The 16,513-nt window shown below is 42.0% G+C and overlaps 1 protein-coding gene across 2 annotated transcripts in view; it reads left to right on the top strand.

The window, feature by feature from the left end:
- TXNRD1 (thioredoxin reductase 1) overlaps positions 1-16,513 on the top strand; it is a 29,945-nt gene that overhangs the window by 4,994 nt on the left and 8,438 nt on the right. For both annotated transcript variants that reach the window (XM_066549986.1, XM_066549987.1), the window contains 8 exons: positions 443-515; positions 632-751; positions 1,554-1,696; positions 1,826-1,941; positions 9,296-9,521; positions 11,546-11,638; positions 13,404-13,480; positions 15,105-15,261. In XM_066549986.1, the coding sequence (XP_066406083.1) occupies positions 443-515; positions 632-751; positions 1,554-1,696; positions 1,826-1,941; positions 9,296-9,521; positions 11,546-11,638; positions 13,404-13,480; positions 15,105-15,261 (1,005 nt within the window). The remainder of the gene's footprint in view (positions 1-442; positions 516-631; positions 752-1,553; positions 1,697-1,825; positions 1,942-9,295; positions 9,522-11,545; positions 11,639-13,403; positions 13,481-15,104; positions 15,262-16,513) is intronic.

The following is a 16,513-nucleotide window of genomic DNA, read 5'->3' on the forward strand; positions in this document are numbered from 1 at the left end:
TGTCATGCTTGGCCTTGTGACTGGTTGTGTCATTTTCTGATGTGTTTTCCAACAAATGCTGGAGAAACCATCTTTGAAGGGAAAACTGGATTAATTAGGAGTTTGTTAAGTAGGTTAAAAGTAAATGGGTATGTTGGGAAATAGTCTGAACAAAGTGACAAGATGGAGGAGTGAAGAGCAGGTTGAACTCACAGTCTCCTGTGTATCAGCTGGTGCCATGTTGTTTTGTAGTAGGATGAATGCCTTTTTTTGCCTTTCAGCTTCTTTTTCCTACTGAATGCACAGGTGAATTCAGAAGATTAATGACTGTCTGCTCCCTTGAAAATCATTCGCTGTTACTTAATTAAAAGTCACAAAGTTTTCAGCAATGCATGATGTTATTGTCTGCTTCAAGTTTAATTTCTCATATTTAGAAATGTGTCTTATTTAATTTGTTTTGCAGGAGGCTGCCAAATATGAAAAGAAAGTGATGGTGCTGGACTTTGTCATGCCTACACCTCAGGGAAGCTCGTGGGGTAAATTTCTCTTCATTGCAATCCTGTTATAAAGGAGCTTTGCTCAGAGACTCTTATTTTCATGCTTGAAATCTGCTACACTGATGTGAAAATCACATTCTGTTCCTTTCTCTCAGGTCTTGGAGGAACATGTGTAAATGTGGGCTGTATACCTAAAAAATTGATGCACCAGGCAGCTTTACTGGGACAAGCCTTGCAAGATTCACGCAAATTTGGGTGGCAGTTTACAGAAGAAGGTAAAGAAGGACACTTTTTCCAGTTTTGTCATTTGCACTGAAAATCCTGAGGTGCTTCATAATCAGGTGCATGTTGCACTGCAGCATATGCTGGCTTTGAAAATGTGAGGCAACTTTGGAGAGCTTACACATAAATTGAAGTGCTTTTCAAGTCTAAAGCCATGGGGCTTATTGCCTCCATTGCCTCCATCTGTTTGTTAGTAGCTCCTGATCACGTTAGTAGTTGATGAGACTGTTGGATGAAAAAAAACAATAAGGTGCTCCTCCATTTCTGAATGTACCACGACATCTAAGGGAATACACCAGAATGTTGACTGACAGAAACTTCTTATAGTTACAAGCAAGGATTTCCTTTCCGTAAGTGTCTATCACTACTGTGTAAGAAGATGGATTTTACTTTTTATAATCTCTGATGTGCATGGTTATGGGATTATGATTTATTTAGACTGCAATCCTGTATTTGAAGCATGCAGAGGCACCTCTCAGACATGCATTGTCTTCATTTGTTGAGCAATGTCACCTCTTACAGCTGTCAATATATATCTGTCAATATAAAACTGTCAATAATTCAGTAAGTCAATTTTCAATGTTTTAAGTCATACCTATTGCACTGTGACCTCTCATGTTATCTGTGCTGATGTAATTCTTTGAATTTCAGTAGCTTTACCCTGAAATAAAACAGAAGTAAGACAAACCCAGGAAGACTGGGTCATGAAAATAATCTCTTTGAGAATAGCAATTTTGCTGTGGAAAAAGAAAAACTCAGACTAAAATGTGAACCTTCTTCTTTTGTTGCTGACAGTCAAACACAACTGGATGACCATGACAGAATCTGTTCAGAATTACATTGGTTCACTGAACTGGGGCTATCGAGTTGCCCTGAGAGACAAGAAGGTCACGTATGAGAATGCATATGGAGAATTTGTCGGGCCACACACAATTAAGGTACATCATAGCCATTCTTTGCTGTGTCTTCCTGTAGTGCTGTCTGAATAGAGATAATTCTCAAATAGAATAATTTTTCCTTTGGTGGTACTGTAAAACACTCACTTTGCACTAATACTTTGTATGCAGGCAACGAACAAAAAGGGAGTTGAGAAGCTGTACACAGCTGAGACATTTATCATTGCCACCGGTGAACGACCACGCTACCTGGGTATACCTGGAGACAAGGAATATTGCATTAGCAGGTAAAAACAGGGAGGAATACAAAGTCATTCCTTGTGTGTAAATACTTCCCCATACTGAAGAGCACAGTCTACTTGAAAGAAAACTCTGTACTTAGATATTAGGGAAAGTGGGAATAGCATAGCTGCTGATGTTATGAAGTTGGTAGGAATCTGTCTTCATGCATTGGGGCAGTCTTGAAACTCAGCACAATTTTTTTCCCAGCTACTCAGTGAAGGTAATTCAGTTTTCGAAAAACTGGATTTGAGTGTCTGGTTAATTGCTAATGCCAAGCAAAAATGTTAAATGAAGATAAAATGTGTTTTCATATCAGAGTATCTTTTAAGTTACTTGCTGTAGAAACAGAGGTTGGAATTACAGGCTGGCAAACCTATAGCAATGAAATAAATAATTGGCACAATTCCTCTGAAACCAAAACACCAAATGGTGTCCTTCTCTTTTAATAAGTGGTAATGAAATTAAAGATAACAGATAAAACAGCCTGTAAAGTGGTGCTTTAAAGTAGCTTCAAGATGGAGGACTCAGAAATCCCAGAGTTAGACTATGAGATTGAGGCTGTGTAATCTTCATTGAGTTCCTTGGGGTATAGGAGCTATGCTACAGCCTTTAATTGCACAATCACATTTTGTTGCATCACGCTGAGAAAAGGGACACTTATTTTAGAGTGAAATATTCACAGAATTGTACTGTCAGACTCCAAGTGTGTTAATGTGGTGCCTCCATGAGTCCTGGCTCTGTGGAGAAGCCCTAGTTTTATAGCCTAGGTCCATAGTGTGGTAGAACTGATGTAGCTTGATGAAGCAGTTGAAAGAAATGAAAAGCAGACAAAGGAGCATGTTTTCCATAATTTCATACTTCTATCTTTGCCTGTTACTGTTGTTGTGTGTATATCTGGCACTGTGTATAATGCTTCAGCAAAAGGAAAAGTCTTCAAAGCGATGATGGTATTTTATCTTAAAGCTGAACCCCTTTCACTTTTAGTTCTCAGGAGTTAAATTTGTAGCAAAATATTTAAAGCAAGATTTAGAGGGGAAATAATGTTGCCTCCGCTTGAGGCAAGGCAACCTGGATCTGGAACGGCACGGCGGCAACCCCTTTGCCATTCAGTCCAAGTACTCGCATGCACCAATATAGTGGACAGTAAATGGCATTTATTAATGGTTGGACAGGGTAATTTATAGCAGGGGTTAACGGTTAACAACACGCAGATCTAAGTAATGGTAAAGGGGAGGGGTTCTGTTTGTAACATCACGATATCCTGCGGCTGGTCCCTGATCTCCCACATTTCCCCCCCCTCTTATGACTAACCAAAAACATAGAAAGTGTAAAGGCTATAAAAACATAAAGGCTAGCCAACTGAAACGTGGTAAAAAACTCACAACTGGTAAAAACAATGAACATTTCCGTAACTCATCTCAAAGCAACTGTAAGTGTCTAACAAACAAAATGTTAACTCTTTCTAACTGATTTTTAACAAATAATGCTAACTTATTTAAAATGTAATGCCCAAAATCAATGCCAGGGGCATTGCAGCAAGAGGGCCTAATAAGGTGGGACCAAGGGCGATCAGTCATGGGGACTGACTGACTGAACCATGACTCAAAATATCCCTGCAGGACTTCTTCCTCAGTTTTTTGGCACTTTTGCAGAGGCTTCTCCCTGTTGATGCTTGGGACGAAAATCAATCAGAAAAACAAATCAATCAATCAATCAATCAGGTAACACACATAACTGATAACACAATTGATGATCTGAAATCATACAACACTGACCTATCATCCCAGAGTCTGCAACAACCTTATGCAGAAAACCTCTGGGCTGATTGTTGATAATTCCATTCAAGTAAAGCTAGAACTTGGCCAGAGTTTGAACTCTACTTGATGGACATCACTTACATTTTAAAACAAGACTTTTAAAAACAGCAATTATGAATAGGCCATCAAACCATTATACAATTGAATTCCTCCGAAATTTTGAACCATGACTGAAAACATTTCTGTTGAGCCTCTCCCCCAGTCCTTCTCTGTGCTAGCCTTTCTTTTAGTTCGGCCATGGATTTTCTCATGACCCCGGTATGGTCTGCCGTCGGGCTGCTTGACAATTTGTCACAGCCTTCAGGAAGCAGGGCACACAGGCCGCGGGGGTGTCTAAGGATTCAGTCCTGCAAAATAAACTTCACAAGTTTTATCAGTTTTGCCCTGAAGATCTGGTTTGATTGACTTAAGCAGGCACCATTTAATTTTATCATTTTTCTTAATGGCTGCGTACCCTCGCCCTGTGAGTACCAGTCTCCAACCCTGTTCCCATTCCCCTAGTAAATTTTTAATTATGACCTGTGGGCCTTCCTCCAGTGCTCAGGTGGCCCAGTGCCTCTGGGCAGGGCTTTTTGTCTCGTCTCCCCTAGGGAACTGATTTAATGCTAGCAGAGCGGTTGCCAGGATGCGCGCCTGGTCTTTTGGGGGAATGGAATTGGTAAAACCCTCTGTTTTTGCCAACACCTTTAGTTTAGCTTTTAGAGTTTGATTTGCCCGTTCAACAGTGGCCTGTCCGGTGCTATTGTATGGGATACCGTGTACTAAAGTGATGCCCCATTTTGAAACAAAGGCTTGGATCGATTTTGAGATAAAATTTGTGCCATTGTCCGTTTTGATCTGCTTCGGAACACCTAGCCATGCCATGGCTGTTAGCCAATGTTGCATGGTTGCCTTGGATTCTGTTTTTTGATGTTGTGTGGCCACGATCACTCTGCTGTAGGTGTCCACAGTCACCGCGAGCCATGCTTGGGGTCTAAGCAGCTGACATAATGTACTTTTGGTGGGAGGTCAATGTCGACAATCGCAAGCAACTGCATCCAAGGGGGTTTTGCTGCGTAAAGAATCTCTCCTCTAAATGCAGCAAGGGCTATGGCTAGGTGCTCTGATATTGTTGATGACTGTGTGGAAAGCTGTTTACTGAAGGGCACATATATCCTGGTGGGTTCAGTGCCCAAATGTCTCAGGGCGAGTTTCCTGCCTTTCATAATAAGGCTACTAAGGCACTCAGCTCCTGGGGAAAAAGCGCGTGATGGTTTTCCCAAGACCACCCATTGTATTGGTTGGGCTTTGTCAGGGGGTCCTTGGGCTAGTCCTCCTACTCCCCCTTTCTTTGTAAGGTCGACATACAAATCGACCGGTGCATTCGAGTCCCATCTGGCGAGCGTGCTCATCGACATCTGACGTTCGATAAAATGAAGCGAGCTTACCGCTTCTGGTGTCAGTGTCTTTTGTTCCCGTGGATTCTTCCCTTTTAAGAGGTCGTTTAGGGGGTCCATGACCTCAGGAGGGATCAGGATGATGTTACGGAGCCACTGTAGGGATCCCACCAGCTGCTGCATGTCGTGGAGTGTCCTGACGTTTCGGTAGATTTTTATTTGGGGCGGGGTTATATATGAATCCGAGATTCCCATGCCAAAAAAGGTCACGCACGGTCCTCTTTTTATCTTTGCACTCGCAATTTCGAACCCATTTGCTTTCAAGGTCTCTGAGACTGCAGACGCTAACCGGTCTACTTGGCTCGTTGATGGTGCGGCGATCAGGATGTCGTCCATGTACTGGATAATGATCGCGGTGGAATCATTCTGCTGGACTGGCGTTAGTGCTTGGTCCACTGTGATTTGGCAAATGGCAGGGGAGTTCACCATTCCCTGAGGCAATACCCGCCACTGGAAGTGCAGGTTGGGCTGCTGGCTGTTCGGGAAGGTGATGGAAAAGGCAAACCGCTCTTTGTCTTCGTCGTGCAGGGGGATGGAGAAGAAGCAGTCTTTGATGTCGAGCACTGCATAAGGGTGTCCTCTTGGTACCATTGAATTCATCGGCAACAAAGTTTGCACAGGACCCATTGGCTGGATTATTTTGTTTACCTCTCATAGGTCGTGTAAGAGACGGAAGCCTTCACCAGACCATTTGGGTATAACAAAGATGGGGGTGTTCCATGGGCTTGTGGAGGGTTCAATGTGGCTTCGCTGCAGCTCCCCCGTAATTAATTCAAGAAGGGCAGTCATTCGAGGCTTCGATAAGGGCCACTGCTCGACCCACACTGGGTCCAGTGATTTCCATATTAATTTGATGGGTAGTTGTGGGTATGCAGCAGTGGCCCTTAGAATAAATTTGTCATTCTGACATCCAACAAGGTTAGGGCATCACTCCCTAACAAGGGTGGACATTTGGACATTACATTTGGGGAGAGGATGACGGTTCTCCCCAGTCCCCTCTCAGTGCAAAGCATTACTGCAACAAGCTGGGTGCTTTTTCGGGCCCGAGACAGCCCTCCAACCCCGCCTACCATGGGCGCTTCTTCCAACTTTGATTGTGAAGGCCAGTGTATGTTCGGAATAACGGTGACATCTGATGCCGTGTCAGCCAAAAAGGGAAGGCAGATAGCAGGGCTATCAGGGTTGTTATAGAGATGGAAAACAGCCCACACTATCAGTGGGTGTCTGCCCACCTTCACAGCAAAAGCCACCCATGGGTCTCGCTCCCACGCCTTTATGGCCAGAGCCACCCAGGGGCCTCATCCCCAGGGAGCTGTTCTTGGTATTCCTGGAGTATGGATGGGTTTGGCTGGGCCATTGGCTGAGCTGTGAAGCTGACCGTGGCGGGGGGGGGGGGGGGGGGGGGGCGGGGGCAGTGGGTATGGGACTCCGTGCTCCATTGACAATTGGCACAACCAGGCCTCTTCATGTTCCGGGTGGGAGGGGGCTGTGTGCGGCCCGGGTGCCCCCTCCCCCTCCTGTTTCCCTGATATTTGGATTTGTAATATTTAGCAATATGCCCCCTCTTTCCACATGCCCAGCATGGCCTCCTAGATTTCATCTGGCATGGGGGAACGGCTGTTGGTGGGTACCCTGACTGAGGGCAGTTCACTGCAATGTGATCTGCCTGGCCACACTTAAGGCATGCCATCATGCTAGTTATTGCAGTGTGGACAGCTGCCTGAATTGGGACTAGATGCTCCTCTTTCACGACATGCCTAATCATGTCTGCAATGGTAGACCCGGGCGGTCGCGACCGTAAGATGTCCTTGGTAGCGGTATTACGCTGTTGGCGCAAGAACTCTGCTAACACAGGGCCCTTTGCATCCAATGGTAGAGTGGAGGAGTCAAGTGCTGCCTGAGGCAGTCCACAAATTGTGTGAAGCTTTCACTTTTGCTCTGCTTTATAGTAGACCGTGGCGATGGTCTGGCAATAACTTTAGAAGCAGAGGGAATAGCCTCTCTGGCAGCTTGGGTTGTTGTCATGACCTCATGGGCCCAAAGGCCCTCAGCCTGTGCCTGGGGGGGTGATCATAGTTGGGTCTGTGCCCATTAAACGTTGTATGCAGGAACCATGTAGCGGGTGGTCTACCCCAGTCACTAAGGCCAGTTGCCTTACACCATTGTCTTCCCATTCTTGTTTGAAAACAATCATCCCTGCCCCATCAAAAATTAATCTGCATGTTTGCTTGATGTCAAATGGAAGCATGTCATCCCCTCCAAAAACACTATCGATAAGAGTGGAGACCATCGCTGAATTAATCCGCCTGTCCACAATTGCTTTAACAATTGCCTGTATATCCTTGGGGTTTACTGGCGTATAGGTTCTCTGATTTCCGCCCGCCCCCCCCACTCGGATGGGAAAAGCCAGCATGGCTGATGAGGCCCACTTGGCACATGCTATTTTTATTTTCCTCCAATCAGTAAGAGGAGCTTGTTCTTTTCCTAGCTTTCCCTTGACTCAAGCAGGAGGATTGTGATAGCTACCCTTGCGTGCTCTCACTCCCTCTTCATCAGAATCGAAATCAGAATCGGGATCGGGATCGGCAATAGACCCCTTGTGGAACCACTCGTCCCAGCTCGAGTCCGACTCGGGTCCGGAGCTCAACTGACTGGAAACTTCTGGGCTCCAAGACCTTTTCGTCAGGCTTCGACCTCGCCCCTTTTTCCTAGCATTGGGCCGCTCCCTCCCTCTAGGCTCGCCCCGTCACCTGCCGGGGGAGGCTAGTTTCTTATGAAAAGAAGTTTTCATACACGCGCTCCGAGCTGCCTCAGCTCCCTCTCCGAGTCTTTCCCCTCTTTCTTGCTCATGCATGTCTGTGGTGTCCTGCAGACCTTCTCTGCCCCCGCCTACCGCGCCCGCGTCCATGCTCCCCCCCCCCTAGGGTTCGCCACCCTGCGGCGCGTAAGGCGGAGGCCCCGCCCAGGCTCTGTCAGACCCTGAGGTAACAGCAGCACCCCGTGCCTCTGAGTTAACGGCAGCGCCTCATGCCTCCTCTAACAGTCCGTCCCAAAATGACTGCTTTTATTCCTGTAGCCAGCGCGCCTGGGCTCAGAAGCCACGAAGAGCGTCCTCGCGGCTGTAAATCCCCACACTCGGCAAGCTCATGATCATACGAAGTCTGCAGGGCTTTCCACATTTCCCGCTCTGGCCAAACTTTTCGCAGAGCCTGCATGACTCTTCCCCATAATTTAAGATTTCGCCCCGAGCCTGAGGAAATCGCCTCCTCGGCTAGGGCCTTGGTACATCTATTCCACCCCTCCGGGTGGAGAATATGCCCCAGCCTAATAACCCCAATTTGCAGGAGCCTCGATACTACGAGACTAAAATCTCCTGGCTCGCAGTCTATGAACTTTAAAAACGACCTTTGCGAGCGACTCCATTTCTCCTTCGCTGGTCCAGGAGCCTCCTCTCCACCGAAGTTGGTCCAGCCGCTGCAGGCACTGTTCACCTGTCCAGGCGTCCCCCGTCCCCCGGGCAGTCCCAGGTTTCGGCACCACTTTGTTGCCTCCGCTTGAGGCGAGGCGACCTGGATCGGGAATGGCACGGCGGCAGCCCTTTGCCACTCGGTCCAAGTACTCTCATACACCAATGTGGTGAACGGTAAATGGCATTTATTAATGGTTGGACAGGGTCATTTATAGCAGGGGTTAACGGTTAACAACATGCAGGGGTAAGTAACGGTAAAGGGGAGGGGTTCTGTCTGCCCGTAACATCGCGATATCCTGTGGCCGGTCCCTGATCTCCCACAAAATAAACACCACCTTTTTCAACAATTTGTCCTAAATTTCTGTTAAAAAAACTCTCCACATTTTTGTGGTGATTCAGAATTTTCATACTCCTTTTTTTTTGTATGTGTACTCCTAAATATAACTTTTTCATCTGTCATACACTGATTTTGTATTGCAGATGAACTTCCAAAAAATTAAGCAGGGTGTTTTTTGTGAACAGGAAAAGGAATAAAGTTCTATTCTTACAGAAAAAAAAATTATATAAATCTAAAGCACACTACATTTTTCTGACTGCCTCTAATTTCCTTTTTCGTTTTTTTTTTTTTTTTTTCCAGTGACGACCTTTTCTCTCTGCCTTACTGTCCAGGGAGAACCCTGGTGGTTGGAGCTTCCTATGTCGCCTTGGAGTGTGCAGGATTTCTTGCAGGCCTTGGATTAGATGTCACTGTAATGGTGAGATCCATTCTCTTAAGAGGATTTGACCAGGACATGGCAAACAGAATTGGTGAATATATGAAAGAACATGGAGTCAACTTCATTAGGGAGTTTGTGCCAATCAAGGTAGGCTCAAAGTGACTACAATTGTTTGGGATGTACCTATCATAATGTTTTAAGATGTAAATTATTTTAGTTAATACACAAGTTGAACTTTCATTACAGTATCTGCTGTGATATAGAATGGGTTAATTTTTGTTTTAAACCAACTCCATGAAACTTAATTAATTGAACTAATTAATCCTAATATGAAAATTTTGTGAGATTATGAAGTTCACTGTTTTTATCAGAATTAGTTGGGTTAGTTTATGTTACACAGAAAATGTTACACCTGCTTATCCTGGTTCTTCTTGCAGGCCCATAATTAAGCAGATACATAATTTCCTCTAAGATCAGGGCCCAGTGCATCAAAAACAATTCAGTTTTTCATTGCCAATTTTAAAATTTTCAGCCAGCAAATTCTGTTTATATGCTGAGGATTAGTGGACTATCCAGAAAAGTAAATGGTCTTTAGAAGTATCATCTGTATAATTAACTTGGCAGAGTCCTTAAATACTTGCTAAATTTTTGTTGAATTCAGTAAGAGTACTCATGGAGCTACTTACATATATTTTATAGGCACATGTGTAGGTAAATTCAAGTCGAATTTAAACCAAATTAGAAGTAATGGAAAATTGCCCTATCAAAGACTTCAGAGGGTGCTAACAGTATTTTTTTATGGTTTTTTCACAATAGTCCTTACTTATTTTGAAATAGCAAATCACATGTTAAGCAATTTCAATTAGGTGTTAAACCAGTGTGCTTTTGAGTTTAACACTTTGGGGTTTAAAATTCAGTGAAGACTGTTCATTTCCATTCTTAGCAGTATCAAGAGCAGCTTTAAAAATGCTCTTGCCAGTTCCTACTGTGGGTCTGAGCATCTCTCACAGAATGAGAGTTGCTGTAAGAAGACAAAATGGATCTTTCCAGGAACTTAGTTTTTATGCAGGTTTTTGTTGAATAAATCCCATGCTGTATGAAAAGTAGGGATGATTATCTAGGTTTTGTTGCAGACATGGCCTTTTGTAAGCCCTAATGAGAATGGGGGAATGAGAAAGAAGGAAACTGTGTTTAAAAGGAGCTAATTTCAACTAAATGGCAAACAGGCTCCTCCAGACAGATCCTGTGATAAGCAGTCCATTGCCACCATCACAAAATGCACTTCTGTGTATTTTGCCCTGTCCCGTCACTATATGTCTTTGATTTCAATGGGAATAAAATATTTGGCCCTGTTTCTGATTGAGAATATCCTTCGGCTTAAGTTGTTTGGTAGGTTTTTAGCAGGTTTTCTCATCTCTTTCAGACATTGTGTTTGAAGTTATGCATGTTGTGCTTATTAAAACCCTTTGTTGGGACTTTTGAAGGTAGAAGATGAATTATTATAAATAATGTTGCCTTTGAATAGAAGCAGTTTAGCACAGTGATCCTTTACGGTTGGTAGGATGGCACAGTTGGCTTTTCTAAATATAAAAAATGGACAGAAATAAAATCTTTATCAGAAACGTTGCTCTTTCTGCCTCTAAATATTGAACATGAAGTAGGAACAAGGGTGTTGTTGAAAAGTACCTTTTCATCTGTAGGATGAACGCTAAAATTTCCCAGAATTATGTTAAGTGTTGCATACTTACATGTCTGTTGTATGTACTGATGAGGCTTTTCTAAGACAATAGATTCCCATGGGTGGAGGAAATGATGGCAGCACTTAGAGAAAATGTCTGATGGTGTTTCCTTCCTACTTGCTTCCTCTGTCCTCAGAGGAATGAGGGCATATGTCCCCAGGTCATGTGATGGGCTTGGACAAGAACTTAACCATGAGACCACTTTTAAAAACAGAAATGAGAATTTGTTTTGTTGGTCATAAAAATAAATTCAGGGACATAAAAAAACACATTAAAATACGCAAGTAGAAATGTAAAGAATCTTTAGAGTAAGTGCCTAATTTTAGATCATGGTTAAAACTCTCTCAATGGTATTTGCTGGGAAAACATACATTGGTATATTTTTATTTGAAACTTTTTTTTTTACCCCATCCAATCCCCAAATTGTTGTAGGTTGAGCGGGTTGAGGAAGGAACTCCTGGAATACTGAAAGTTACAGCCAAATCCACAACAAGGGATCAAATAATTGAAGCGGAATACAATACTGTGAGTCCTGTCTATATGCATGAAGAATGTGAAATAGCCTTCCATTAAATGTTGATATTTTGTGGGGTGTTTTTATCCACACATTAGATTTTTTCAAATTATTTTAGTCATTACAATATGCTAATTGCACACACTCATCTGGAAATAAAAGTCCCCAAATCAATGGTTATTTTGCCTTGCCAAATCAGTTTGCATGCTTTTGAAACCTGTTTCTTAGCTTAGGGGTGTAGAAGAGCTTGGTCCTGTGGAACCAGTTGCAGGATTTTTTCCCTGTGGGATATTTGTAATAAATTATAAGTAATGATTTATAATAGCTTTCATAGTAATTAGGACATGTTTTGTAGTTAGCACAAAACAATGGTCAGTGCAGGAGTTAAACAAATGCATGACATGTCATCTCAAGACCTGTTCTTGACACATCTTCCCAAACACAGCAAATGCCCTGTGGCAAGTCAGTCAGGAAACTTCATTACACACTTAAGACAGTAAAATTGTAGTGTGCAGGCATGGTATTGTATGTTTGATTGCCTGTTTCCATCACACCTCACTCCACTCATTTTCATCAGCCTTGATGCTGAAAGGAGAAAAAAAAAATTGTGAATAGAGTATTTGCAACCACACAGAATGCATAAAGACAGGCCTTTGCCAGCCTGGGACTTCAGACTGCAAATACTGTGTGCCAGTGGCCTCGTTTACCTGTACAGTGCATCAGTCATCCCCTAAAAAGGACACACAGTGCATCTGGGAGCCAATACTGTGAGAAAGTTTAACAATGACAGCAGAGCTGTTCCACAGGATTGTAATACTGGGGTTTTTCTAGTCCATAATAGTGAAAGCTTATTAGCAAGGAAATCAATTCCATCCTTTTATTAATGAAACTTTTGGTTTCTTGTTGCTACATCATCACTGAAATGCTGTCACTCCTCATAGAAGCTGAGAGCTGTGTGTGCTGCATTTTAAGACCTTCAGCTCTAAAGATGTGGTGTGTTTGATCATCTGTAAGGCTTGAAGGAGATCTTGGGATTCCTTCAGGACAGTTCTTAGTTGTCATATGAAAAGCATTGTTAGTTATCTGGGCAGTTGTCCAAGACTACAAAGCATGTAGCAATTTTCCTTGTGATAGCAGAAGTTGGAACACGATTTGTTAAGTTAGCAGAGTTGATAGGATGGGATTTCAGCCTTGACAAATGTTCAAACAAATAATATTAAAAAAATAATATTCTTTGACAGTGGTTGACTGAGAGCCTATATAAGTAAATTATATTTTCAGTTAAAAAAATAATATTCTTTGACAGTGGTTGACTGAGAGCCTATATAAGTAAATTATATTTTCAGTTAAAAAAATACTATTTTATGATATTTTTATTTGCTTAAGCATCTCAGTTTCTTTCTTAAAGAGCCCTTTCCTTATGGAGCATTTTGAGGTCACTTGCTCTGGTAAGGATTCGGGATAATATCTTGGTTTAAAACTGTAAGGAAATAAAGAATCTGTCCCTAACTGATTGGTTTAGAATATTCTTGGAGTATTCCTCAAGGGAAAGCTATTTGCCTGTTTTTAATCTTAGCATTAATACCTGGTATTGTTAGGTCATGGTGGTAACATGGCTTGTCTTAAACTCTATGAATGTACAATGGATAACAAATATATTCACCTTACTGTGACCAAGCTTTAGATACTAATCTCTAGTATATATAGAAGATAATAGCCAAAGGAAATGCACTTTTGAGTTTTTAAAAATCAGTCATGTGCATTGCTGTTTTGCAGGTGCTGCTGGCAATTGGACGAGATCCATGCACAAGAAAAATTGGTTTGGACAAAGTCGGAGTGAATATCAATGAAAGGTAAGGACAGATGTTTGTGTACCACTCACTGCTGAGTTTGTGTCATGTGCTGTTACAATGGTAGTGGTGCAGAGACACCCAAATCTTTGAGGAAAAATTTGTCTCTTGTTTCTGTACACTTGGATGGGAGACCATGTAGCAGATAGCTGTATTTTCTCCCATGGTACTGCTACATTTGCTCTTTTGTTGCTGAAATGTCAATTTCTAATTCCTAGGAGAAAAAAGTGTCTATTTCATTCTTTCTAGATTTACAGGTCCATCTTAGCTTCTTACAGCCACAGGTTTTCTAGGATCTGTCAGTTGTTCCTTGTACTTTCTTTTTCTCATCTCCTTGCTTTTATCACCTCTTGGAACAAAAGTCTGTTAGTTCATACAGGCTTTTAGAGCAGCGAGTTTTGTTCATATTTTAATGTAAAAGCTACTATATGTTATGTTGAAAGATAAGATTCAAGTAGCATTCCTTAAACTCCCAAGTGAAATTCTTGATGTGTTTTAGGTTTTGGAGGGTTTTATTTCTTGCCTTTAAGCAACCCTTGGATACAATCTGTGTCTTCTGTAGAAGAGTATTTGATGTTAAATGTAGTGAGGTTGTTGTACCAGGGAGTGGAGCTATCAGTAACATTTTCAATATTGGTAACTAAAATATCTTGCGGGCATGTGGGTCCTCAGAGATCTTCCCTTTGAAGAGAAAACAAGGGACCATGACCCTGACCAATGCAGAGTATTTATATATGAATGCAGTAACTGATGTTGTCAAGGGGCACAATGTGATATTTCAAATAAGTGGAAATTTTGGTCCACTCAAAATTGGCAGATCCATGTTGGTTTGTAGAACAGTACACATCTTTCTGATGTCAGGACACCTATTACTAGCTTAATAGAATGAACTATAAAGATATTAGCATAAACTGTATAATTTTTAGTGAGTGCAAAATTGAGGATGTTGGATTTTTAATATGGGAATTGCTACTGGTTTCTCAAGTAACTGTGTTTTTGTGTCTGTCTCATTAGGTTTCCCTTTTACATGTGTTTCCTGTGGTGATTACTGCATTATCTCATTTATTGATGAAGTAGGAAATATTAATAATTAAAAACTTCCATTAGCTCAGTGCACTTACAGCTAAAAAGCTTGACGGCTGTTCCTTAGGTAGGGTGTGTAACACCCTACCTGTCTCTGTGTAGAAGCCTGAAGAATAAGTTTCTATAAACAGCTTCAGCCACTGGACTGAAATTTCAGTAGTGGAAAAATTGTTTTGTCCTACAAAAGGAGTGGGAAAATGTCACTTCCTGTCATTCCTGAAAGTTGCCAGTACACAGCTCAGCTGGTGGTAGAAGGTGTTTCAGGAAGAGGTTTATGCTTCACCTCAGTGATTCAGGAGATGAATTGCAACTTCTGAAGCTACCTCCTTGTCCAGTGTGTGAATTCCTGTAGTTTTGGTCAAATTTGCTGTATTTTATATTCCTGCCCGAGACTGTAAGTTTATGAATACGAATTCTTTCCTTCATACTTCACATACAAGTCTTTCTCTTAAAGCTAAGGAGCCTGCAAGGTTATTTATACCTCCAGCCTTCAAAGCAGAAGGCTGTGAAGCAGAATCTTTTTTCTTGTTAATTCCAATTGCAGAACGGGAAAAATTCCTGTCAATGATGAGGAGCAGACAAATGTTCCGTATATCTATGCTGTTGGAGATATCCTGCAGGACAAGCTGGAACTCACACCGGTGGCAATCCAGGCAGGAAGGTTGTTAGTTCGGAGGCTTTATGCTGGGACAACCACTAAGGTAAGGAACTAGTTGCCACAAAACACTGTCACTGCTCTGCTTCTAAGTGCAGAGTGCAAGTCTGCTTGCTTGTGGAAAACCCAGTAGAATTTTAAGGATTAGCTTTGATGATCATTTTAATTTTCCCCCGGCAAAGATATTACTGCAGATGTGTTTGGCTAATTGTGTAGGATGAAATGAATACCTTGTGGATTAAGCAGTAGTCTCTTTTTTTCCTATTAAGAGGGTTTAGTTTTCTCTCAAAGTATAATGATAATGAAATTAGCAGAGATCATTTCACTTGTTTTCAATTCTACTGCCTTCCTTAAAAGTCATCAGTCTTCCCCATCCTGTTAAGTGCTTTAACACCAATTCAAAGGCAGTTTGCTGAACCCACCTACGGTCCCTAAATAGAGTGGAATAGGAGTTTGTAATCTTAATTTTCAGTCTTATTTTAATGATTTTTTTTTCATTTCTCATCTGTATGTTTTCAATGTAATATGCAGTCCTAATTGTAGTTGAATGTGGACACAAAGGAAGATTAGATGTACCAGTAACTCAGCACATTTATACCTGAGTAGTTGAATTAATGGATTCAGTGTTCATGTTTTGTACTAGTGCAGTTCTGGGTTTCAGCCAAGTTATGGTTGTTCAGATGGGAGTAATGTGGGTACTCATTTACACCTTATGTTTAAACCAGAAGGAAAGGAGAGTGCCTTTAAAGAACTGTTACACTGATATGGGTGCTTGTCTCACCTTCATAACCATATGGCATGACCATAAAGGTTTATCCCTTTCAGAGCCTGCTGTATTCATAACAAGTTCAGCTATCAGCCAGATTTAGAGCATGATCGAGTTGTTTGTTTTACATTGGCAGATACTGCAGTAACAGAACCCTGAATCAGTGCACAAAATGTCATTGAAATAGCCAGGCAAGGTTTAAGAAACTGTAGCAGAAGCCAAATTTTTTTATTGCTGCAATGCTATGAGTATGTCTTAATTTACATTTTATGCCAGATAAGTCTGTCAAGGTACAAAAATTGCTATACTGCCAAAGGAAGCATTCTTATTCAGTGAATCCAAGAAATGAGTAACTACTTTAAAAAAATGGGAGCGTGGCTCATACTGCCTTTGTAACAAATCTGGAGAAGGTGATTGAAATGTAATGAGGTGTTATGGATAGGTGGGGCAAGAACAGTAGTCAGCACCTTAGTTGATCCCCAGTCACAAAGGAAATTAATTAGAGTTGAAATATGTAGAAAATAAAATTGCT

The sequence above is a fragment of the Molothrus aeneus genome, chromosome 5, assembly GCF_037042795.1.
Source record: "Molothrus aeneus isolate 106 chromosome 5, BPBGC_Maene_1.0, whole genome shotgun sequence".
Taxonomy (NCBI): domain Eukaryota; kingdom Metazoa; phylum Chordata; class Aves; order Passeriformes; family Icteridae; genus Molothrus; species Molothrus aeneus.